Raw genomic sequence first — 26410 nt, 5'->3', positions numbered from 1 at the left:
CACCAAGATCGTCTCTGGAGACGGTCAACTGATTCATAAGAACATATCCGAATTCCATAACAAAGTTGGTCCATTGTCACATGTAACACTAATTTGCAGCTAAGATGGGGGGAAGTGATGGAAAGAGTAAATGACATTGAAGCCATGGTCTATTTTTCTGGTGGAACAATTAAGTTAAATTAGAATTTCATTTCAGCCCTTACTTCAAGTGACCTTAAATATATCATTTTGAGAGTTAATTTTATTGGTCCAAAAGAAAAAATATACTCCTTTCATTCTAATTTAAATTTATTGAGAGTAGTAATTTTTAAAGAGACTTGTACGACATGCAATGTCTTCTTAAAAAGTTACTAACTTGTCTTTTTAAGTTTTGAATATTCAAGTTTAAAATTTAAAACTCAAAGAACATATATAGAAAGATGTAAAAAATAAAACATGACATTTATTTTAGAACAGAAAGAATATATAATAACTGATAAAGATTAGGATAAATTACACTCAAACTCTTTGAGATTAGATTACTTTGCAGCTGGATGAAAATTTTAATTTTAATTTTTACTTACACTCTAATTTACTTTTTGACTTATAATATATATGAATGGATCATTTTACTTTTAATTTTTTAATACAAAATATATATAATCTTAAATATGATAAAAAAAAAAAAAAAAAACCCTACATATATATTCAACACCGGCACCATCACCACTACCCATCACCAGATCCCATCCCCATGCCAATTTTTTATTCAATCGCGTCTCTAAGTCAGCATCATTACAAGACTTTTTGACTTTTTTTTTTTTTTTTTTCAAATTGCAAGACGTTTTGAAGATAGAATTTGATGGGTTTATTTTCAAATTTAAACTTCAATATAGATAGAATTTCAAACCCACACTCCTCTCCTCTTCTACGCTCAAACCCTAAATCTCAACCACCCCTCTCTTCATGCCCAAAAACCTTCAATCCAGTGTGTGTGCATATATATATATATATATATTTGTACAGAGAGAAAGAGAGAATTAAAGGATGGGTTTAATTTTAGATTTGTGCAAATGCGTGATACTGAAGAGAGTGTGTATATAATACACATATTTGTAGAGAGATAAAGAAATAATTAAAGGCTACATTTAATTTTCAGAATTATATATATATATATATATATGCCACTAAACAATTTTCAGATCTAGCTCGCTGAATCATTGAAGATTAATCTGCATTGTGTGATGGTGGTGTTGGTGAGAATATCTTAGACGCGGGAACTTGCTGAAAGGGAGAGCGTGAATTTGACAGAAAAAAGAAAAAGAAAAAAAGAGAGAGATTAACCAGAAGAATAGGATTCTCGTGATGAAGGAGATGAGGTTAGAGAGAGAGAGTGTGAGAGTCGGGAGATGAGAGGTTAGAGCGAATACTGTGTGTGTGGAATGGGTTTAGCTACTGTTGTGGGTCTGAGACATTATGGAGAGTATGTGTGTGTGTGTGTGTGTGTGTGTATATATATGTCCCTAAAAAGTAAGTACTGTGTGGGATTGATGTGTGAATTGGGGATGAAGATGGTCTGAGGAGGAAGAGGGAAGGTGTATGTTGAGAGTATTTTGGTTATAAAAATAGTCAATAGGAGGTCAAACAGTAATATAGTCATTCAACACCTCAAAAGTACTATGATTAATAAAAAATTAATATTTAATATGTAAATGAAATATTAAATCACTCGTTATAAGTAAAATTTAAAATCAAAATGTTAATTTAACTGATAAATGATCTAATTTCATGAGATTTGAGTGTAATTTAACCGAAGATTATTATTACGGATGTTCATTTTGTAAAAATTCAAAAACTAAGAATGTGTAATATAAAATATTCATACAACATATTAAATAATCAATGCCATAACACCATTAAATTAAATTAAAATTTTTATACATCCACATAGCTCTAAGTAGCTAGCATTAACAATTATGTTATGTTAACCCGGATCATCTACTGCCACAATCTTTTAACGCATTACATTTATTTTTCTGCACGCACAATATCATCTGGCTTTCAACACCTACAACACCTAACCCCAACAGGCTCTTTAAAAACACGCAAGACAACCAAAATGCACGTGACAGAGAATCTGATTCCGTACCACGTGAATCAAGAACTTGATGGAAATTCTCAATTGCATTTCTGAGCTGAGCCAATATTTAATAAACAATGCATCTACATAAGGTATAGTTTTAGGAATAGTGCTTCAAGGAGTAAGCAATGAGCATCATTTATGATTTCATCCTGGCTTCTCATGCATGTCTTTTTTTCTCTTTTTTTTTTTCTTTTTTTTTTTTTTATATTTTTAATAACAGCATCTTATACATGTCCTTGACAGCTAAGGAAGCCTAGTGTTGCACCATGAATAAAAATAGACACATATCTCAATTTCTTTTGTAACGAATTCTACAGCTCTGAGGAAAACTAAGCAATAGTTTCAAACTGCAAAATCAAATTACTAGACACTAAAACGGTCACAGCATCTGATGCTGCCCACAAACAATGTCACTCGAGAAAGTACAAAACTGATTCTTCGATCTGCATCAAACTGATAAGATTCAACCCAGAAGGCATGCTGAGTTGCTTGCCACAATGAGTTTAATAAAACTGAGAACAGCACCAGAGCCATCTATCCTATTCTCCTACTGTCAGCCCAAACCCGAACTTGTAGTCTTTCTTCAAGTGATCTATCTGCAAGATATAATTTTAGGAGTCGTTAAAGAACAAGGTTGCAGCAATAAACCAGGAACTGCATCTTCTGTGACTCTTCGGTAACAGAAGGCATTCAATGAACTATGCTAGAGCAGGAGCCTATCAAAGAATGCTATACAGGGCACAGGTAACAAGAAAATCCATGAACCATAATCATCATAATGCTCCATTCACCCTTTACATTCAAATATACTCCTTTTGTAAGTTAATTGAAATCATTTTTGCAGGCATAAAAGGCAGACTAGGACACTTTCACCTGCAATGCTATGCCCCTGACATTGGAGGGGAAAGGGAGAATTGCGGTGGAAAAGATAGCAGGAAAAGAAGGAAAAAAAAAAAAGAAAAAAAAGAAAAAAAAGAAGAAGAAAGGACTAGCACATGTTGATTCTCACCTCTGCAGAAAGAATGAAATTAAGACCCATATTTAATCGCTCTTCCAGAAAAGCAGAAGTGCAGCCATTAGAATCAATCTTCCCTCTAAGACGACACTGTATCAAACACAATGAAAAAGTTAACCATGATAATAATTACTTTGAACTCTACTTTTTGCAGTGAACTTCAACATTTTAGGTATGCAAATCTGGCCCATAATGTCATCTGCACAGGAGCCTTGAGAAACTCATAGCAACGGAACTTCCAATAAATTCGAGAATAAGTGATTAATTTTGGCCAACGTTTGTAGTATTATCAGTAATTCTGAGAGCCAGGAGCTACATATTATTAAACCATCATGAAATATAAAACTAAATAAACTAAGACATGATGTTGACTCGATTCAAGAACAAAGATTCACAAGCAAACCAGATTAAGCAAATTCCGAACCAGTAATCATCTCAATCTACTGAACGGAAAACATTTTGTTGCCGATGCCCACTTGTTGAAAGAGTCAGAAATCATTTATAAGAGAATTAATGGAAGTGACATTTATTATAATACCTCCAATTTTCCTTTAGCTTTCTGTCAGGCTGGGCAAAGAAAGCACTCAGTTCTAAAACCATAGCACATACAAAGATGCACACACCAGCAATGCAAGTTTAATAAGTCATCTTATTTTTATTTGGGTGGTAAACATCTTCAAGGAGGAGACTGCCTAGAGTTTTTTAAGAGGGTTACTACTTTCCTAAACTCTCTCTGGGCTTTGTTTATAATTAGCTTCCTTCACTCTGTCTGCCTCCTTTTAATTTTTTTTTCCTCCTGTATTTATTTCTTTTTCCCCTACCTCCTACCTGCTTTCCTTGGTGGTGCAGAGCTTGGATACACATATTGTACTTTCTTTTCTTTTTTTTTTTATATCCTTCTTCTTACATCAATAAATGTTTCAAAAAAAAAAAAGGAGGAGGAAGAATGAAATAGTGAAGCGTTTCTACAAATCAGAAGCAGAACATATATTGTTCTCCATGCAGCTGCTCACCAGAATACAGGCATATTTTAGGTGGCAAGCAAAAAGATAGCATTTTGCGCAAGAATTAGGATTAAATCCTAGAATATACGCATGCGAACACACCGATAGAGAGAGAAAGAGAGACTTATATAATAATTCTTCAATACAAATTTTACAACTATAAAACAGTATAACAAGTTCAACAAGTTCAGTACGACTAAGTACTTGCAAATTTGTTTTAGGAAATTGAGAGATCCTGTCCTGACTCTTTGACAACAGATGATGACATCTAACAGCTATTAGGAAAGAGTACTTGTGTTACCTGGTCAACATAATGACCATTTAAGGGGACAGAACAAAGAAGAAATGTCTATTAACCTACGTTAAATCTTGTTTGCTGGTTCAGTTTCCATCTCTAGTATACATACTTGCACGAAAGAGATCACATTTCATGGTTTATAGAACATTGGAATAATATCAAGCATACTATGAATGAGTGGACCAAGAACCCAAAAAATAAATAAAAATAATTACACATCATGGATATAGGGAACTTCCAATAGCACCCAACTGACCTGTCGAAGGATGTAATCATAACCGAAGCTTGCAGTAACATCTCTTGACATGTAGTTGTACATGAAGTCCGATGCCAAAGAAACCTACAAGGAAGAAAACAGTGTGAGAAATGTGTGTGAATAACAATTACTGAACAGTTCAACTGCCTTACCTTCTCAGATATTTTCTGAACGTAGCTCAGAGCAACCATTCCAGTGCTAGCAACTTGCCCAGTGGCAACCTAGAGGCAAAAAGGTGATTTCAATTTTTGTTATATCAGACAAAGCATGAACGCATGGTAAAACCAAAATCACTTCCACCTCATCGATCATCGATGCTCTCTAAAAAATATTCACTACTCCCCCCACCCACGGGAGAAAAATGATCAGTGCTAGATGCAAACAAATAATCAAAACAAATTTCATAAATACTAAAGGACCATCTGGCAACCTCTTTGTTTACTGTTTTTTATGTATTTGTTTCAATAATTTGGAAATACAACCAAAAAATAAATAACTAAAAAAGCCTTTCATGTATTCATATCCCATAGGAACACCAATCCAACATGAGTTAGAGCTTCAAACCGCTAAGATACGTTGCAAACCCTTTCACGTATTCATATCCCATAGGAACTGTATTGAATAAGGAATCGTTAACTAAAACCACATATCGGCCACTGAGTCGAACATAACCAAACATAGACCGACATCCCTTCCACGGGTCTAATCACAAGTTACAAAAATGCATGCCAAATGGTAATGCAAACTTCAGATTGTACACCGAAATTTGGCCTACAGATTGAAACATTCTCCAATCAAAGCCAATGGTCAAAACCATGCCAATTCAGGTCAGTATTGCCGATAACCACTAATTGATAGAGAAATGCAAGAGAATTTTATGACTCTCAAACATTGTGACAGAGTATTAAAGCCAATTCACTGTACCATCTTATCTGTGTTGTAACGAGCAGCATAACCAATACCAGACTTTCGATGCTGACCAGCCCAGAATACTTCACCACCCAAAGACATATGTTTTGTCACACTCTGCAGGCAAATGGAAACTTCCAGTAAAATATTGAAAGCAAATTAGAATAAATAATTGTGTTTTTCCTCCTCCTCAGCGAGAGAGGAATAAAGGAAAAGGGACAGGAAGATAAGGAAGGAAAGGAAAACTAAGTAGTCATCTGCAAAAAAACTAAATATTACAAAAGCATATAAAAACCATTCGCAAAGCATTACAGAACTTATTAATTGCAATACAGCATTCCTACACATCTCCTTATAAAAAAACAATATTTCAACTGATGCAGAAAAGTTAGTCACAAAAAAAATAAAACAATAATAATTATTAATACTTGAGGTTTTTCCAATAGGTAATATGTCCATTACCAACTATTACAAAAACTTGGTAAAATAATGTAGCCTTTTTGCACAACTTACATTCTGGTAGAACGCATATATAGAGAGATGTTTTGTGGTGCATGGGGGAGAGGCATTATCACAACAGCACTTGGGACGCTCTCCCTTCCCCTTGAATAGTGAAAATTCATTGATAAAATTAAATAATGTGCGGTCATTGATATTCGTCTCAACTTTTATCCAATTTTTAGAATTCAAGACAGAATTCCTTTCAACTTGAAAAGAAGCACTCGGTAAGTATTAAGAACAAGTATTTAAACAAGTTGAGAGTAAGCACTTCATAAATTTTAAGAGCAAGAATTGCTAGAATGTACAAGTGTGATAGAGCCTGGGAACAGACACTTGTTGCTGATAATGTGAAAGATTAGGTATATACACAGTTCATACCTCCCAACACCCTTGATTGATGGGGCGGACACCATTGGGTAATGGGAAATTGCTACAGTCTGCCTAACCCTGAACTGACTTTGAACGAGGCCTGTATCCAAATTCCAAAAATCCAATATATGTGTGTGCGTGTATGCGCCACATGCTTTATATATTTTTCAATATAATAAATTGAATCTGGGGACGACCAAATTGTTTGTTTATAGATATATATACAGTACACATGTATATTTCTTAAGGCAAAAACACACCCCCATTATCCACAATGCGTCCTTAGTGGGACTCAAACTCTCAACCTCCCCCTTTGGGGAGGAGGGATCATACGATTGGGCTAGCAAAACAAGCTAATTTGGTTCTTGAGATCTGCAAAGTTTGTTCATTCCTCATCTTGTAAAGTACATGCCATGTGTTCTTCATTGCATTAACAAAAACTCTATAGATTCTTATGTCAATAAAAGTAAAAAATTATTTAAAGGAGGGGAAACTTTACCTGGATGTAACTGGCTCCAAATAAGGCCCCGTTGCCCAACTGAAATTGGGTCCTATAGTCTTTTCCCTGAATAAGTAAAAAAAAAAACACATCAAGACTACTAACAGACAACAACTGAGAGGAATCCAAGCGACTTCAAACTACCAGAAGAAAAGATCTTCACTGAAATGTTACTAACTAAGGAGTCTAAGGTACAATGAATTCACCATATCATGTGACGTATGACATGTCTACTCTTAAAAGTGAAGTAATAATAGTGCTAGAAGAAAAGATCTTCACTGACATGATACTAACTGAAGTACAATGAACTCACCATACCATGTGACCTGTAAACTATGACATGTCTACTCTTAAAAGTGAAGTGATAAGAGTGCTGGATATATTGACCTTATTGCCCAGGAAAGTAAATTAACATTCTATATATATGTTTGGGAGTGGGGGAAGCACGGACACGGATACGACACGACACAGACACGGCGACACAACAAATCCAAAAAAACTAGGACACGGACACGGCGAATAGTATATATATATATTATATATATATGATGTAGTACTTTAAAAATTACTGTGTTACTATTTTTCATCAACCTCATAATGAAAAAAATACACAAATCACAACTCATCTACTATAATAGTGTAATGACCGACCCTTAAATATCTATTTGTTTTGTCTAAAATTACATATTAACCTTACAAGTTTAATATTATTATGTACTGACCACATAAGTGAGTAAAAGTTGTTAAATAATTTCACATATTTATACTTTAACCCAATTTTCTTTCAAAAATTATCTTTTAGACCCCCGAAAATAAGATGCGTGTACGTGGAGTGTCCGTGCCGTGTCCGAAAATTAAAAAAAATAAAAATTTCCAAACACGTTTTTTGGTGTGTCCGACACATGTTGGACACGGATTCTTCGCCCATTTTGGCGTGTCCGTGCTTCCTAGGTGATATATATATGAGAGGGGGATTTTAACAAGTATGAGCAACTGACCTTGTAATCAAAATTGAACATGCCATGCGACATGTGCGGCTCATTTGTAAGCTGGAAAATATACACATTTAGAGTTAGTCAACTAGCTTTCTCAATATAAATATACTGTCAACTCAAACAAACACCCAAAAGAAAGTTACTTACTTGAGCATTGGCCTTCATAGTGAGATTCTCAGACAAATCACACTTCATTCTAGCATTTAGCCTCCCATCTGTCAATACCCTCCCAAAAAGCATCAACTGTATTTAGGATAGATGCTTCACAGTTAGATTAACATTCATAAGAATGAATTAGTTCCAATGAGATGATGAATGATTACATACCTTTGGGTCAATAAAGTTAGCACCAAACTCATAGTGAGCAGTGGGAATCTTAATGGTTTCAGTGGACTGAGAAGGAATTTCAGTAGGTCCCATAAAGACACTAATGGATAGTCGACAAGACATAGTCATTAGAGAATATGGAAAAAGGAAATAAAAGAAAAAGAAAGTTACAGAAGGTTAATTTGGAACTACCTGTGACTCAGTGAGAATTTCTGATTGAGTCCTTTGGTAAAATCAAAGCGCATTCCCTCAAAAAGTTCTGGCTTCAAGGACACTGCCAAAACATATTCCAGCAAATCAAGATTCATGGAAGAACCCCCCTTCTTTTAGTAGTAAAATATCAAAGATGACATACTCACACTCATAAGAATCACAAAACAAATGCACTTATCCAAAAAAAAAATCAAAAAACAAATGCAGTCGTCAAATAAAATGAACATCTCATAATCCATTAATTAATAAACTGTCCCAAAACATTATGCATTTTGAAAGTACCTTTCTTGGTTCTATGCAAAAAATAAAATAAAATAAAATTAGGCACCATTTGCCTTCAAAAACAAAATATAAACTTCTAAACTACGCCCAAACAGTCCCCAAAAAATGTGCCGTGAAGAAGATAATAGTACTTCGTTTTAGAATTCCATGACGTTACTTGCACTAAGAACTCTTTAATACAAACCCCAAATACTAAATCCCACCTAAAACAAGTATATAATGTAAATACATATCTTCCTTCGATCTACTAACAAAACTTCAATTTAAAAATAACTAATAATAACGTGTAGACAGCAATAAAGTGTATATAAGATTTCATGATCAGGGTTTAACGCAGAAAATAATAAAAATAAATAAATAAATAAACTAGAATCATAAAATTTTGATTGAAGTAAACATAAGAATATAAATCAATGAACAGTAAAAATAATAATAAAAAATAAGAGCAAAGCATAAAAATATTAGTATATAATTGGATGATACTAACTGAGAGCTTCACGGTGGATTTCTTCGTAAGGGATAGGGCAAGGAAGATTCATGTAATCGACTTTCTCCGGCTGAACCACCGTAGGCTTCGGAGGCGCTGGCGTCGTAGCAGTGGGAGGGATAAGAGTCGCCATTGTTTGTGTGGGTCTCGATTCACAAGACACGGTGAGTTCACCTTCAACTTCTCTTTCTTCTTCCCACTGCGGCTGTAGAGCGCACCGTGACTTCGGGTATGTATGAGAGAGTCCAAGGGAAGAAAAGTAAAACCCTTTTCAAACCCCTAGGACGGACCAGTCTGCAGCTTAAAGCCCAAGCCCGTAAAGTTATTTTAGGATTCAGAGCAATTAGCATCCGCCTTTTTCTATAGCTCAAACTTTCTTATGGGAGAGGTTTAATAAACTCTACTTCAATTTATTTTATTTTGTTTTATTTTATTTATTTATTTATTATTATTAATAATAATTATTATTATTTTAACAAACTCTCCTTCAATAGATTCACATTTGTTTTAATTTTGTTCATACAGAATGTAAGATATATATGTATAGGGCGAGAGAATAATGGAGATAATCAATTTACAGTGTGTAAGATTTATTTTATTTATCGCTTTTTATTGAGGATTCAAGTTTATAATAATCATTGTAAAGGTATTTATATTTATCAATTCAATAAAAAAAAGTTTTATTTTTAATCTTAATTCTACTGTTCTTGAATTTACTTATCAAAAAATTCTACTATTCTTGAACTGTTTTTTTTTTTTTTTTTTTTTCATAACTTCAATAACGTAAAACAATTACTAAAAAAAAATAAATCAAACCAGCATTAATTTTATAGGCTTATATATAAAGATTCAAAGCCAATTCAAAAATTAAGTAAAAATTTAATAGATGTATCTTTGTTCAAGACAATGTCTGAATTGTTACGAAATTTGTGTGAGTCGAAATTCACTGCACGAGAAATTTTGCAACTTTAAAACTATTATACTTATCATATCCCAGTTCACTAAATATATAAGTTGATTGAAACAATTATGGCTCCGTTTGTTTCGTTTGTTTTTTGAGGTAAAATATTTTTTTTATTTTTACTTTTTTGATGTTTGGTAAATATCTGCGTTGTCGAACGAGAATATAAAATATTTTGTCGAAAATTGATGAATAAATTATTTTTGTTAAATTTTAATATATTTTTTCTTTCATAAATATTTTACCATAATCAAACACTAAAAAATAAAAAAAATATTTTCTAAAACATATTTTACATCCAAACAAACGCAACCTCTATATATATATATATATATATATATATAATTTGATGTACCTACGACTAAACCATTGGTATAAAGTGAAGGGTCTAAAGAAAAAAAAAAAAAAAAAAAAAAAAAAAAAATTGTAAAATGTCATTGGGCCAGACAGTGGGCTGCTCAGAGTTTGTAAACCCAGAAACTGCCATATGGACCGACAAGAGAAGACATGCTCTCCGAATACACACGCCCTAGCAGAGCAGGCCCGTTAAATTCCCAAATTCTTATATTTACGACGAAAGATGTTGACTGTCTCTCTCTTGTCCCATGACCAATGCTTCCATTGAAGACGCGAAAGAGAAATCCTCACACGACCTAAGTCTCCTGACTCTCCTCCAACCGCTATCCCCGGTACTTCTCATTCTATAAACAAATATATACACGCGCACACATACAAATGTATACTGTATATTTTCAAAATTTTCGACTCTAGCCATTGATTTCCATCTCCACTCTACTGCTAGTACTATTCTCTCTGATGCTCCATTGGATTCACTCATCCATAAATTCGTTTCTTGAATATCAATGCGAGTGACTTTGTGCTTTTGTTTGATGTAAATTAGTTAAAGAATGAACTCAAGTATTCTTGATTTATTTCCGACATGTGTGTATATATATATATATATATATATATATCATACATACATATTATATATATAATATTGTAATTCTGGATGTTACCTTTTTAAAATAAATAAATAAATTGTTCATTGAATTTGACGGTTCAGTAACTGTGTTGTGAATTTGATTTCTTGGAATCATTTAGTACAAATGGAATTTCTAATTATTATATTTTTTCATTATGGGCCGTTGATAGTCTGATTGTTGGAACCATAAGAGGAAACTTGACATTTTCTAAATAAAAACAAATAAATACACATTTGTCAAAGTTTTTAAGCGGTACAAAGGTGCAATCAAGACCCATCTCATTCTTGCAAAATATATGGCTCAAGAATCAATACGATGATAGATATTATTTTCAATCATATCATATGATCAGCAACCGGCATTGCTTATCAATAGAGTTTATTGGTTAATCTAGCCCTGAATTATTCTATTTTTATATGCGGAATTTGTTGTTGGGTATCATCGAAGGACCTGTTTCACAAATCATAACAGATACTCATTACTAACTTTCATCTTTCTGTTGAACTTTAGCCCGCCAAATTATGATAATATTCTTCTCCAGAATTTTCCTTTTCTATTTATCCATTTTACTCTCCTGCCTTGTATAAGTCAATTCTGGAACTAAGTGACCAAGGAGAACCTGAATCTTGATATAAAACTATGCAATAATCAGTTAATGGAGAGATGGAAAGAAATTCCATTTCAGAGCTTGTCAAATACCAAAATCTAGTAAAAAACTACCAGGAGATTGTAATATGCCTATATTTTACAGTTTTTATTTTAGTTAATTTAATTGCATTATTTGAATTATTTGCATTATTTGAGTATTTGAATTATTTGTTTCTTTAGGTTATTTAATTGTTTAATTGTCTAATTAAAATCGCTTGATTGTTTGTTTAATCTAAATGATTTATTTTAATAGTTTAATTGTTATGTTTATTTAATTATTTATTTTATTTTATTTTATTAAGTGTGGATTGGGCTTTAGGTTAGTTGGACCAGAGGAGTTGGTTTGGACTAGTTGAGAGGGCCTAGGTATGTTGATGAAGGCTTCAGGCCCATGAGGAGGTGTATATATATATATATATATATATATATATATATTTATATATAGATTTTATTAAAGGAGGAATGACCATGGTCAGCACGGCCTACAAAAGGAGAAACCCTCCTCCTCCATGCAAGTGATGAAAATTCTCAGATTTATGTTCGGAAAACCATAACATGGGATGAGGTCACCTTTCCCGAATAATGGACTCTTGAGCATGCAATTCCTCCTTTGAAAATTGAAAACAAAAGATTGGAGCAAATCTCTCAATTTTCTGATGGAACTGTAAAAGTTAGATTTAATTCTAGCAGGTCTTCGAATCCCAACAGACTTTCGATTAGGATCTAGGGCCACCTAGATCATCCTGTTCTCAAGCATCTTTCTCACAAACAATCCATTCAAAAGTTCCATCCAGAAATTCATTTTCAGGAACACCCACAAAGAATCCCAGCCTCATTGGTGTCAAAAACAAAGAAGTTGCTAATCCAATTTACACTGACAATGAAAATGAGAAGACTGATGAAGAAAATGTTCTTCTCCACCGCCAAAGACCTCTCCTTCCCCGTGAAATTCCTCTTGAGAATCAAACTTATCATGATTTTCCTCCATCTCCAAATCATTCCCAATTTGAGGACCCAGATCCCCAGATCTATATGATAGAACGAGTTTACGAAATTGACAAGGAATTTTTACGTACAGACTTCTACTCAAAGGTCAATGATTTACAAAGAGAATGGTACTTCAAAACCTTCTCTTCCCAAAAAAATGCATGAAATTAGAGAAGAATGGTATGCTTTTTGTATATGACACAAATTTTCAGCTCCGTTCTTTTTATGGTTTGAAAAATATTGTCTTGACAATGAAATAAACTTTCCTTTTTCGACCATCAGATCTCTAAATGCTACCTATAAAATAACAACCACATGGCAAACATCCCGTGGTGAAGCCATAGAAGTCATTCATCCTCCCTCAGAAGCAGTCCACTTCAATGTCAGGACGGGCACTCTTCTCCTTTCAAAACAAGAGCTGAAACTGATAATACCCATCCCACAACCCGTGATGTTAAAAATATCATGGAACAAAACAACTATACGAATCAGCATCTCTAGACCATTGGTACCCAGCTTTCTAGAATTGAATCATTGCTTCAAAAGGAACAAGTTATTCCAATTCGATCAGACAATGCACCTCCTTTCATTCCCCATGAAATCCCTCTGCATTTATCTAAACAATTATCCAAGCGCAGTGCTATTGAGGAAGCACATGAAAGAATTAAGAAAATTGAATCCCTTCTATTTTCTACTTCTACGATTCCTGATACTCCTGAACGACCTTCAACTACCAAGACAATCAATACCCTAGACCAAGACGTTGGAACTGACACCGAGATTGATGAAATTTCAGAAATTTTCGAGAACCAACACATAAATGCTTTAGAACCCACTTATTCTAGGAATTATTATCCTAGACCCACATTCCCTGATCTTCAGATTGAAGAAAGCGGACAGTTTTCCCAGGCCGCTTACCATGAGGGAACCATTTATGAATGGAACATAGATGACAAAACTGAGTATCATATCCTCAATACCCTTCAAGAAATGACCAGCACAACCTACAAACCAAGAATAGTTCATCTGATCATGCCATAGCCCAACTCTTGGTAGGAGGTTTTACAGGGCAACTCAAAGGATGGTGGGACAACATTCTTTCTCCTGACAAGCACAACGCCATTCTCCATTCTGTTAAAACAGATCCTAGCGGAATGACAATAAAGACTGAAGATGGAAATGATATAGAGGATGTAGTCGCTACTCTTATTTTTTCAATCGCCAAACAATTTCTAGGAGACCTCTCAATTATCAGGGACAAAACTTTAGAAATCTTAGCCAATCTTAGATGTCGCAAACTCCAAGATTTCAGATGGTACAAAGATGTTTTCCTATCAAAAGTTCTTACCAGAATTGATTGTAACGAAGCCTTTTGGAAAGAAAAATTCATTGCTAGACTTTGCAATCTCTTTGCTGAAAGAATTCGTAAACATTTCAGATCAAAACACAATGGCCATATTCCTTATGATTCTCTTACTTACGGGGATATTATCAGTACCATTACAGCTGAAGGAATAGCTCTCTGTACCGATTTCAAGCTTCAACAGCAAATTAAGTACGAGAATGCCACAAGTAGAAAAGAATTAGGATCCTTGTGCCAACAATTTGGCTTTGAAAACCTAACCCCTCCTTCCAAATGAAAACGTCACAGCAGCTATAAGAGGACTTTTTCCAATAGGTGTGATGACCTTGTGGGCGGGTGTGCTGTGGGCGGGTGCGAGAGACACTGATAAGCTACCACACTGGCGAGCTACGGGTGCACAGTCCCACATCACCTGGATAGAGGAAAGGTGAAGTGCTTATATGTAAGTGTGTCATCTTCATTATGATGACCTTGTGTACGGATGTGCCGTGGGCGGGTGCGAGAGACACTGTCAGGCTACCACACTGGCGAGCTACAGGTGCACAGTCCCACATCGCCTGGGTAGAGGAAAGGTGACGTGCTTATATGTAAGTGTGTCACCTCCAATTGGTATGAGGCCTTTTGGGGTGAAGCCCAAGAGTAAAACCATGCGGGCTCAGGCCCAAAGCGGACAATATCATACCATGTGGTGGAGTGGGTCGTTACAAATATGAGTGGGTCGTTACAATGGTATCAGAGCCTGACCCAGCTGGAAGTGTGCCGACGGGGACGTCGGGCCTCTAAGGGGGGTGGATTGTGATGACCTTGTGGGCGGGTGTGCCGTGGGCGGGTGCGAGAGACACTGACAGGCTACTACACTGGCGAACTACGGGTGCACAGTCCCACATCGCTTAGGTAGAGGAAAGGTGAAGTGCTTATACTTAAGTGTGTCATCTCCATTGTGATGACCTTGTGTGCGGATGTGCCGTGGGCGGGTGCGAGAGACACTATCAGGCTACCACACTGGCGAGCTACGGGTGCACAGTCCCACATCGCCTAGGTAGAGTAAAGGTGAAGTGCTTATATGTAAGTGTATCACCTTTAATTGGTATGAGGCCTTTTGGGGTGAAACCCAAGAGCAAAACCGTGCGGGCTCAGGTCCAAAGCGGACAATATCATACCATGTGGTGGAGTGGGTCGTTACAATAGGCACAATAACAAATCTAGAAATACCTTTCTTCAGAGAAAAATAAACAAAGAAATATCCCTCCTTCAAAACAATTCCAGAAGAAGCCTGATCCTTCCAAAGTAGCAATTAAATGCTTCAAGTGTGGTAAGTTGGGTCATTACAAACGTGATTGCAAAGCCAAACAGAAATCAATGAGCTCGATCTCCCTGAAACTGTCATAAACCAATTAATGCAAATCCTTTTAAACTCTTCTGATGAAGAATCTGAGAATGATATCGATGATATTCAAGAAGATGATTATCATGGTGATACAGATTATGATTCTGATTCTTCCAATTCATTTTTTGAAGCCCAGCCTATCAAAACCAAATGCGTCTACATGATTACTGAAGACCAAGAATTTATGCTAGAACTCATTGATAAGATTGAGGATCTTGATCAGCGCAAGGAATGTCTGATCGAATTCACCAATGGCATTGGCCAAAGGAATGACAAAAATCCAGTTGTCATAGAAAACACTTACAATCTTACTGACATCTTCGAAAGATTTGGTACAAAACCCTAAACGCCAATTACGATCCAAGACCTCCACAAAGAAATCAAACAAACCAAACAAGAGATTTCTATCCTAAAACAAGAAAACAAAGCTTTGAAGGACTCCACTACTCATGATATTCTTACTCTCAAGAACCAACTTCTTCTTCAACAATCAATGTTAGATGCCCTGAAAACACCACCATGTTAACCTCAAAATTGTCATCAACAAAGCCTTTACAATTCAAACTGTAGCACTAATTGATTCTGGCGCTGATCTCAACTGTATTAATGAAGGACTTGTTCCTACAAAATACTTTGAGAAAACCAAAGAACGACTTCAAGGTGCCAATGGTTCACTTCTTATTATTCAGTATAAACTAACCAATGCCCATGTTTACAACCAAGGTCTTTGTATTAAGACATCTTTTATTCTCATCAAAGACCTCAATACCCCCAGTTATTTTAGGAACTCCATTTATTTCTCTCCTGTACCCATTCAAAGTTGATGGCTAGGGAATCTCAACCACTCTGGTAGGACAAGAAATTTGTTTTCCTTTTGCTCATCCTATCGTCATCAAAGGTCTCAATACCATTAAAGATTCTTACATCACTCGAATCCAGTTGTCAATAGGATTGAAAGCAAAACAAAACATCTAGACTTTCTCAAACAAGAATTAAGTTTCCAACAAATTGATGATGAACGTCTCAATCACAAAAACCTCCAAGAATCTATTCAAAGATTCAAAACCAGGCTAAGAAGGCCAGATTTGCTCTGATCTCCCAAATGCTTTCTGGCACAGACGACAACACATCGTTGAATTGCCCTATGAAAGATCTTTCGATGAAAAATTCATCCTTACCAAAGCTCGTCCAAGCTAGATGAATCAAGAACTTGTTGATTATTGCATGAAGGAAATCCAAGAATTATTGAGCAAATCTCTTATATGAGAAAGCCGTTCCCCATGGAGCTGTGTTGCTTTCTATGTTCAGAAGAATGCTGAAGTAGAAAGAGGTGTTCACAGATTAGTTATCAACTACAAGCCTCTCAATGAAGTCCTCCAATGGATCAGATATCCACTACCTAACAAAAAATACCTAATCCAACGACTTGTTCATGCAAAGGTTTTTTCCAAATTTGATCTTAAATCAGGTTTTTGGCAAATCCAAATTGCTGAAAAGGATAGATACAAAATAGCCTTCACAGTCCCTTTTGGCCATTATGAATGGAATGTAATGCCTTTTGGATTGAAAAATGCCCCTTCCGAATTTCAAAAAATCATGAATGACATTTTTATTCATTTCACAGATTTTTTTATTGTTTATATTGATGACATACTAATATTTTCTTCTTCCATAGAATCACATTGGAAACAGCTCAATATATTTGCTCAAACCATCAAGCATAATGGATTAGTTCTTTCTTTATCTAAGCTAACCTTATTCCAGACAAAGATCAGGTTTTTAGGTTTTCAGATCCACCAGGGTACTATCATCCCAATCCACAGATCTATCCAATTTGCTGACAAATTCCCTGATGAAATCAAGGACAAAACCCGGCTCCAAAGGTTTTTAGGATGCCTAAATTACCTCTCTGAATTCTTCAAAGATCTTTCACCTCTTTGTGCTCCTTTACGTCAGAGGCTTAAGAAGTCTCCTCCCCCGTGGTCCGAAGAGCATACTAAGATGGTCAAACTCCTTAAAAGCAAAGCAAGGAGTCTACCTTGCTTATCCATTGCTGATCCTAGAGCCTTCAAAATTATAGAAACTGATGCTTCTGAATTAGGATACGGGGTATCCTTAAGCAAAGGACAGATGCAAAAGAACAATTAGTTCAATTTACATCTAGCACATGGAACCAAGCCCAGCGCAATTATTCTACTATCAAAAAAGAAATTTTATCTATAGTTTTATGCATTTCAAAAATTCAAAGTGACTTATTAAATCAAATTTGTTTAATCAGAGTTGATTGCCAATCCGCAAAAACTGTTTTACAAAAAGATATTCAAAACATTGCTTCAAAACAAATTTTTGCCCGATGGCAAGCAATACTTTCTGTTTTTGATTTTGATATTGATTATATAAAAGGTGAAAACAACTCCCTTCCTGACTTTCTTACACGAGAATTTTTGCAGGACAAAGCAGGGGTATAGGGCGGACTCTATGCCTCCCAAGACCGGAAAAAATTCCTCAGTTGCAGATACAAAACCACACATAACCAAATATGCTTATGCACAATCATCCTTTTCCTAAACTCCCCTTAAATTAAGCTGGTACGACAAAGTCCAGCTTAAAGCAACAACAAATTCAGTAAGTCATTCACTTATTGATACCAACCAATTTTCAGCCCTTTCAAAAATACCCCAACATGTCATTGACCTGTGTCCAGTTCAATATGATCCCATCCAATCTTACTTACAGTCCCAACAACCAATTTTTCCTCCTTCAGAAAAAACTTATGCTGAAATTTATTCAGCATCAGACAAACAGATTTCCTCCAGCAACCTCAAGCAACAAGTGGTGGTGAATAATCCCACTCCCAAAAAATCTTGTTATTTTCAAAAACCAAATTCAACAACCATTTGTGTGGTTGAAAAACAGCTTTTTAACAAAAATCCAATTTTACTTTCTCAAAATCATTTTGTCAAAGGATTTCAATATCCTTCATCGGATTTTAGAAAAACACAAAATTTTTATGAGTTTATTTTAGTGGACACGGATTCCATTAAAATTCGTACTTATTCAAAACCCGGTGATGAGTCTTTCATATCTCACACCACTTGTACAATTCAGAAGGTTCTTACTCCAGCAGCCTGGGGTAAAACCATCAATGCTCCGAGGCAATTTTCTAGACCTCGCGATCCTCAAACTTTCAATTATTGGGATTATCAAAAAGCCTGGTACAATACCTTTTATTTTCAAAACCAGGATTATAGCCATTCATGGCTTATCCTTTTTCAAAAGAACTTCAATATGGATGTCCCCAGGTGGTTTTTTGACTGGTGGCAACTATTTGGTCCTTGCAAAGAAATCATCCCTGATTTTATGTCTAAGGGATTTTCAATCTTCCAAGAAAAATTCCAAGCTCCTTCTGAGCTTTTGGAATTTCCAAAATTATTCTTATTTTTTGCAAATTTCGCATTGTCATGGATTGTTCAATGGCAATTCCAAATTCTCATTTCTCCCTCAAATCTTCCTCTTCTAGGAAGAATTTTCAAAGTTAAATGGTGGGACCAATTTTCCATAAAAAATGTTACTCCAGAAGCCATCTCGGAATGGTTTTCCAAACATCCGGCCATTTCTTGCTCTGGTTTGGGAGAATCCTCAACTTTCCTCCTATTTAAAAGCCAGACCCAAGGAAGACTTTCTTCAGCAAGATCCAAAGATGAGTATGAAGCTTTCCTTTTGGATGCTTTAGCTCAGGTCAATCCCATAGCCTTCTCACAAATGGGTTCCAACAGGAGTGATGGTGGTGCTTCATCCTTTCATGGTTTGCAAACAGATCAAGCCCAAGCCAATGACGAGGCCCAAGCCAATGAAGATGATTGTTTTGGTATGTATGTATATTTGTGCTATATATATTAGTATTACAATTAGGGTTAAATGTAAAAAACCGCCCTGAACTATTGGCCTATTGCTACAAAAAAAAACCCCTAAACTATGAATTTGTTGCAATTAAGGACATTTCGGCAGTTGAATTGATCGGAAAAATGAAAAGACAAACATGCCGTTACTGAAAGGATGAGTTTAGGGGTTGTTTAAGCTAATCAAATCAAAATACACATTTGTATTGTAATTTTTAAGCTAACTAAAAAAACCTTATCCAACAACACAACCCACAGGTACCAGTATTACCCGTATCACAAACAGGTCTCCAGAGAGCTTCGTCCCCATTTCAATTGCTCCAGCTTTCTCTGTAGAGAAAAAATTCACAAACTCAAAAACTCAAAAAAAAAAAAAAAAAAAAAAAAAAAAAAAAAAAAAACACAACCCACAGATCCTTCACCAAGTGTGTACGAAATAGCCTATCAAGGACGACGAAGAATTAAAGGGCGTTGGGCACTCTCTGGTGACCGAATCTCTTCCTGTGGGATCTACAGCTGCGAGCAACAACTTAGACACCACATCTAAGTCCTAATTCTGATCCTATAAATTTTTAAGCTTAGTTATGGCATCTGTATCTACGTCTTCACGGGGCGGTTAACCTCAGACAATGGAGCAACAGAGAGAGATGACAATTAGGCAAATTGGGTACTTGCTGGATCGTGGGGTTTTCGATTGGTGGCTTACAGCCAAAGGGCTTGATGCAAATTGGGTACTTGCTCGATCATGAGGTCTGGTTTGTATGATCACTCTCTTGCCACTAAGCTTGGTAATCAATGGGTTACACACACACACAGAGAATATTTTACAAGGGTTCATTATTTGTCAGAAAGAAGCATTGTGAAAAAGATAAACAGTGTGTGTGTGTGTGTGTGTATTAGACAGAAGGGTATAAGGGTGTGTTTGGGTGTAAGTGTCCTTTAAAGAGGTATACTAAGGGGCAATAAAATGTTTTGATAGTCAAAAGGGCATTATGGTGACCACATTATTTATTGTGTGTTTTAACGATAAGATCCAACCAGCACATGGCCGGATGGGGCTATTTGTAACAAAAGTGTATAGTTTAGGGTTTGTTGCTCATTGGATAATAGTTAAAGGGTTTTTTTTTGCATTTAACCCTTACAATTATTATTATTATTTACTTCTGAGACTAGGATTAGGTTTATGTATTAGTATATATACAACCAACGGGCCAGTGGCCTAGCGGTATCAGCTTCTTACTTTCCAAAGGGAGGTCAAGGGTTCAAGTTTCAGAAGAGACAAGTGTGCGTGAGTACCAACAAGGAAAAAAAAAGTATATATGCATATGTAGTAGTTTGGGAGAGGGTTTTACGTGAAACCAACAGAGAGGCAAAGAGAGATACACGAGAGAAAGAGAGAAGAGAAAGACGACCAGAGAGAGAGAAGGAAGGAAGAAAGAGGAAACTGGCCAAGAAAGGTTGCCGGAGTTGAGGAAGACGACCGGAGAAATCACAGAGAGTTGCGTAGTTGATTTTGAATCCAAAAATCATAAGGCAAGTCTCTTTTCTATCTCTTCCCCTTAGAACTTATAAACGTTAAATCGCATGCTAGACTTTAGGGATTAAATCAGAGAATGAAAACTGGTTATAATGTTGTGGTGTATGTATAAACTGAACTTATATGCATGTTTGTATTATGTATTAACTTGATTAAATCTTTGATTTGATGTTGTATTCTATGTTTTAATTGCTAAAGCATGTAACTATATGTCATATAAACTGTGGAAATCGTTTGGAAAATAGTATGCATGTATAGGACCCGGAACAATGAATTTATAGTGTTGGAACTTGTTGTCGCGAAGGAGGAAGAAATAGGTTTCGGTCGACCGGATAAAGGGCATCAGTCGACCAATAAGTTAGAGGCGTCGACCGGTTTCCCTAACCCGGTCGACCGAAACACCCTGCTACTGTAGAGCTGTGTTTGGTTGTTGTGTTCTGATTTAGAGGCTTTTAAGGTGTTTAATGAGTACAATGAACTTGGCTATAGATTTAAAAACTTAGAGAAATTCAGTATGCTTTGGGAATTTAATAATTGAGGCTTAAACCAATTTATAAGTTGTATTTATTCTTTAATGTGGCTTAAATTGTGATACATGTTACAATTTTCTCATTTATGATTTTAATCATATAAATTGTTGTTCTTGTGATCTTAAAAATGATCTATGGCTATACTATTTGTTGTATCTCTGATATTCACAATGTTGATGAGATTGATGTATTATTTCTATGTTTGAATGAGGTTTAGTGAGATGGCTAATAAGTTTATACTCACTAATATGTGTCATGTTAGATATGACTATGAGATGATGGAGTGAGTTGGCTAATAAGTTTAGACTCACTATGTTATGCCATTCTTAGATATGGCTTTGAATATTGATGTTGTTATCATTATATATATATGTATATACCCTGATACAAGTTGATTCATGGCCTCGAGATCAATGGTTAGGACTGAGGCGTATATTGTCGGAGATGAGTAGCTAAATATAGGAGATGTGTGTGCCTTGGTAGAGGGGGACTCTTGGCCACCTTGTATGCGATTTCTCATGAGATACCCACTATCCAGTTGAGACTGCCATATATTTCAGTGAGCGTCTTAGGCTTCGTTTGGATCGAGTGATTTGGAAGGATTTGGAAAGAAAATAAAAGAAAGGACAATGGAAATCGTGTTTGGATAACTTTTAGTGGAGAGAAAAGAAAGGATTGGGAGTAAGTAGTATTTTTATAATCCCGAAACTACCCTTTTATAACATGTGACTCATCTTATAACATTTTATAAAAAGGTTATTATAGTAATTTAGTTCTTATCCTTTTTCTTTTCTCTCCTCTATCTTTTTCAAACAAGAATACTATCATTTCTTTTCTTTTCTCTCATAATTTATCCAAACATGACTAAAGGTTATTGTTATCCTTTCCTTTCTTTTTTTTTATCTTATAACTAATACTATCCTTTCTTTTCTTTTCTCTCCTGTTTATCTAAACGAAGCCTCAGTGTGTATATGTATCTATTGACTATATAGTTATTGCATGAGTTTAGCCAGGGATGTATTGATTATCGGTTCTTTGTTCGAGTTGTAGTAGAGAGGGCTTGCTCGTGGGTCTAACCCATAATTCATTTTTCAGGTCCACGTTAGTTCTAGTCCTAGAGATTGTTCGTGCTGATAAGAGATATTCATCTTCACTCTTCCGGATTATCGACGTATGGCATTATCTTCGTTTTATTTCATATTTAGACTTAGATATTATTTATTTCAGTTTATGGGTTTCATTTAAGGGTCTATGATGCGAATTTCCTTGTTCTATATTGGAGGATTATTAATTATGGTTTTATTTGGAGAGTTAATGGTATCAGAGGATTTTATAATTAATTATTATTTAGTTTCCCTTCAGTGATTATTTATTTATTTTATTATTTTCTCTTGTATTCTGTGCTTATCTATTATTAATTGTTTTGATATCCCCCGGTCTTCGGACGAGGACCTGATCAACCCGTGCTTGGAAATTGGGTGGTATCACAGTTGGTATCAAAGCACTCGAGGCTCAAGTGTCTCCAGGGTTTCTATCATATTTCGACTTCCATGTAACGTATTCTTTTAGTTAGAGCCTAAGTATTAAGGTTCATTGTATTCTATTTACGGTCCATTAAATGCGTATTAATGTCCATCTTTCTTTGTTAACAGAATGGTTAACACTGGGAAAAGATGGGAGAGGAACAGATTCAGAGAGAAAGGCGACAAAAGTGGCTGGAACGTAGGTGTCAGAACCTCTTTCAGCGTCAGAGAGCTGTAGAGAAGCAGCAGTTGCCTTTGTTTGAGGAGGAAGAGCAGCCGGAGTACCAACTGCCTCGGAATCAAGGCAACAATCAGGGTAGAGTTCCAGAGTATCCTCCTCAGATGGCTGACATCATCACTCAGGCGGTAGCTGCAGGAGTAGCAGCTGCACTTCAGAATCAGCCACCTATTCGGCAGGCATTTGTACCTTTACCAGTGGTTCAGCCTAACCCTTGGGAGAAAGTCAGGAATTCCTTCACGAAGAAGAGAGAGTTCCTTAACCTACAACAGGGGGATAGGACAGTTGCAGAGTATGAGCAGCAATTTACCAGCTTATCCTTATTTGCTCCATATGAGGTGGACACCGAGGAGAACAAGCGTATTTGCTTTGTTAATGGGTTAATCTGGCCTATTAAGTGGGTTATCGTGGGTAATCCAGCTTACATTACTTATTCTCAGGTAGTTAACACAGCTTTACAACATTGCCAGATGAGGAGAGAGTACAAGCAGTCCAGGGGTGAAAAGCGGGGCGACAGAGATTCTACTAATTAGCCAGCTGAGAAGGGTAATGGCAACAGTAACAGGCACAATGGCAAGGACAGATTCCAGGGACAACAGCCTTGGAAAAAGCACAAGGGTAACTCAGATGTGCGGAGAGATGGGGCTCTTAATCACAGACAGCAGAATGGGGCACCACAGGCAAGACAAGGTCAGCCATATGGCAATCAGCAGAGGAGACAGTTTGGTCCTTTCAAGGGTCGTTGCTATGAATGTCGAGAGCTTGGGCATGTAGCTAAATAGTGTCCCAAGGCTAGACAAGGACAATATGTGCAGCAAGGGCAGAAGCCGCCATTACCTTTACCTGCTCTACAGATTCCGCGCATTCAGGGATGGATATTCCCAGCTTTACCAGTGTCGCCGCCACCACAGGGACATGCACCTCAACAGCTACATTATAGAAGAGTATACAACATCATGCCACAGAATGTTCAGGAACCTCAGGCCATTAAGGGTATGTTTCTGATTCACGGTAGACTTGGTCGTGTTTTATTTGATACGGGTGGTACACATTCTTTTGTATCTCGTTCATTTATTGTTTTATCTGGGATGGTGTTATTTCTGGTAGTAGCGTTACCAAACAATTAAATTGTAGTGTAACGTTCTTTCCCTCTCATTGTATTTTTCATGATCTGGTGTTGAAACAGACTATTGGCAGTGGGCTTGAAGTGGACGGTTTATACCTGTTGGATGCTCCTTTGTCACCTTAAGCATATTCAACTTCATTTTCTAATTTTGTTTCATCTAATAAAGCCCAACACATGCGTTTAGGACATATTTCTTTCGGTTATTTAAAACATTTATTTCCTTCCTTATTTTGTAACATGGCAGTGTTAGATTTATCCTGTATGACATGTCATATGGCTAAACACGTTCGTTCCCTTTTTTTTTTTTTTTTTGATAAGTAATAAATCTGCTTTAACATCTTTTGATCTTGTTCATTCAGATGTGTGGGGTCCTTGCCCAGTTACTTCTACTTTTGGATTTCGATATTTCGTGTTGTTCATTGATGATCATAGTCGTGTCATATGGGTTTATCTTATGAAAACCAAAAATGAGGTATACACCATTTTTAAAAAATTTATTACAATGGTTCAGACTCAATATGGTCGTACCATAAAAAAATTCAGATTTGACCAGGGTACGGAGTATACTTATAGGGAGGTACAGCGGTAATGTACAAAATTTGGGATTGAGCATCAAATGGCTAATGTTAATACTCTTCAACAGAATGGTCGTTCTGAGAGAAAGAATTGCCACAACCTTGACTTAGCCGGAGCAATTTGCATTGGCATGAATGTTCCCCAGTCATTTTGGGGAGATGCAGTTCTTACAACTGTTTACATCATTAATAGGACTCTTTTTAGGGTTTTTAACTTTGCAGCCCCACTCTCAATCTTACATCCCAATTCATCTCTTTTTTTTATTCCTCTGCGAGTATTCAGGTGTGTGTGCTTTGTTCAGCAGTTGGGGCAGACTCGTACAAAGCTTGACCCCAAGGCTTTGAAGTGTGTGTTTTTGGGCTATTCTCACTCTCAAAAAGGTTATAGGTGTTACCATCCTCCCAGTCGTCAGCGGTTTATATCTATGGATGTTTCTTTCTTTGAGCATACATCATACTATAGTGGTTCAGTTGGTTCTCAAAGTGACTGGTTCCCAATGAATGATCACCTTCTTCAGTCTTCGACTCCTCTACCGTTATCTGTTTCGTCTTCTATGATTCCTCTTCGTGATAACCCTCGAGCGGGGGGAATTGTTCATTTTTCACAGGTTTATAGTCGGAGACAACAGGTATTCTACTCCCACAATCGACTGCTCTGTTCCTTCGGCACCAACTCCACCTTCTCAGGCTATTGTTTCACTTGATAATCGCCCCATTGTTCTTCGAAAGGGTAAACGTTCTTGTACATACCGTATTTCTAATTTTGTTTCTTATCATGCTCTCTCACCCTCCTATCGGAGTTTTCTTGTTTTTGTTACCTCGGTTCCTCTTCCTTCTAGTGTTGTAGATGCACTAGCACAACCTCAATTGCGTGATGCTATGATAGAAGAACTACAAGCACTTGAGAAAAATCAATTGTGATTTGCAGGAGGTGTACATGGTTCCTCTTTCGAGCTTTCGTTCTCCTACTCATTTTGGTATGGTATGTCGTCTTCGTCGTTCTCTGTATGGACTTAAGCAGTCTCCTCGAGCTTAGTCTGATCGCTTTGGCATTGCCATGCTCAAGTTTGGTTTCCATCAAAGTGCAGCAGATCGTACCTTGTTTTTACGTCATTCAAGTGGTAAGACAATTGCTCTCATTGTGTATGTCGATAATATTGTTCTTATTGGCAATGATACTACCGGAATTGCTGAGGTTAAGAGCTATACTGGCCGTCAGTTTGAGATTAAAGATCTTGGTCCTGTACAGTACTTCTTGGGCATCGAGGTGGCTCGCTCCAAGGCTGGCATTTTCATCTCTCAACGCAAGTATATTGTTGACTAGCTTTCTGCTTCTGGTCGGCTTGGCGTTCGTCCTGCTGATACTTCGATTG

The 26410-nt window shown here is 36.3% G+C and overlaps 2 protein-coding genes across 13 annotated transcripts in view; one reads left to right on the top strand and one right to left on the bottom strand.

Moving 5' to 3' along the window:
- Positions 1 to 2381: 2381 nt before the first annotated feature.
- On the bottom strand, positions 2382 to 9560 carry LOC132269233 (mitochondrial import receptor subunit TOM40-1-like). Its single transcript, XM_059770358.1, has 11 exons — positions 9278 to 9560; positions 8488 to 8569; positions 8296 to 8395; positions 8116 to 8211; positions 7972 to 8022; positions 6974 to 7039; positions 5620 to 5721; positions 4848 to 4916; positions 4696 to 4779; positions 3132 to 3227; positions 2382 to 2718 (listed from the first exon to the last, which is right to left on the bottom strand). The coding sequence occupies exons 1-11, from the start codon at positions 9408 to 9410 to the stop codon at positions 2662 to 2664; spliced, it is 936 nt and encodes a 311-aa protein (XP_059626341.1). The 5' UTR covers positions 9411 to 9560; the 3' UTR covers positions 2382 to 2661.
- Positions 9561 to 10599: 1039 nt separating this feature from the next.
- LOC132269232 (oligoribonuclease-like) overlaps positions 10600 to 26410 on the top strand; it is a 30382-nt gene continuing 14571 nt past the window's right edge. For 3 of the 12 annotated variants that reach the window (XM_059770347.1, XM_059770345.1, XM_059770348.1), the window contains exon 1: positions 18183 to 19477. In XM_059770347.1, the coding sequence (XP_059626330.1) occupies positions 18898 to 19477 (580 nt within the window). In that variant the 5' untranslated portion in view covers positions 18183 to 18897. Of the gene's footprint in view, positions 10928 to 18059; positions 19478 to 22670; positions 23128 to 23227; positions 24330 to 26410 lie in introns of those variants that run through there. The other 9 variants (XM_059770357.1, XM_059770349.1, XM_059770350.1 and 6 more) reach the window with 9 other exon arrangements.

This window comes from Cornus florida, unplaced genomic scaffold (genome assembly GCF_030987335.1).
Source record: "Cornus florida cultivar Cherokee Brave unplaced genomic scaffold, ASM3098733v1 CherokeeBrave_3.0.0_Hap2_Chr08, whole genome shotgun sequence".
Taxonomy (NCBI): domain Eukaryota; kingdom Viridiplantae; phylum Streptophyta; class Magnoliopsida; order Cornales; family Cornaceae; genus Cornus; species Cornus florida.
Note: the sequence above shows the minus strand (reverse complement) of the source record. Positions and strands in the feature narration are given on the sequence as shown.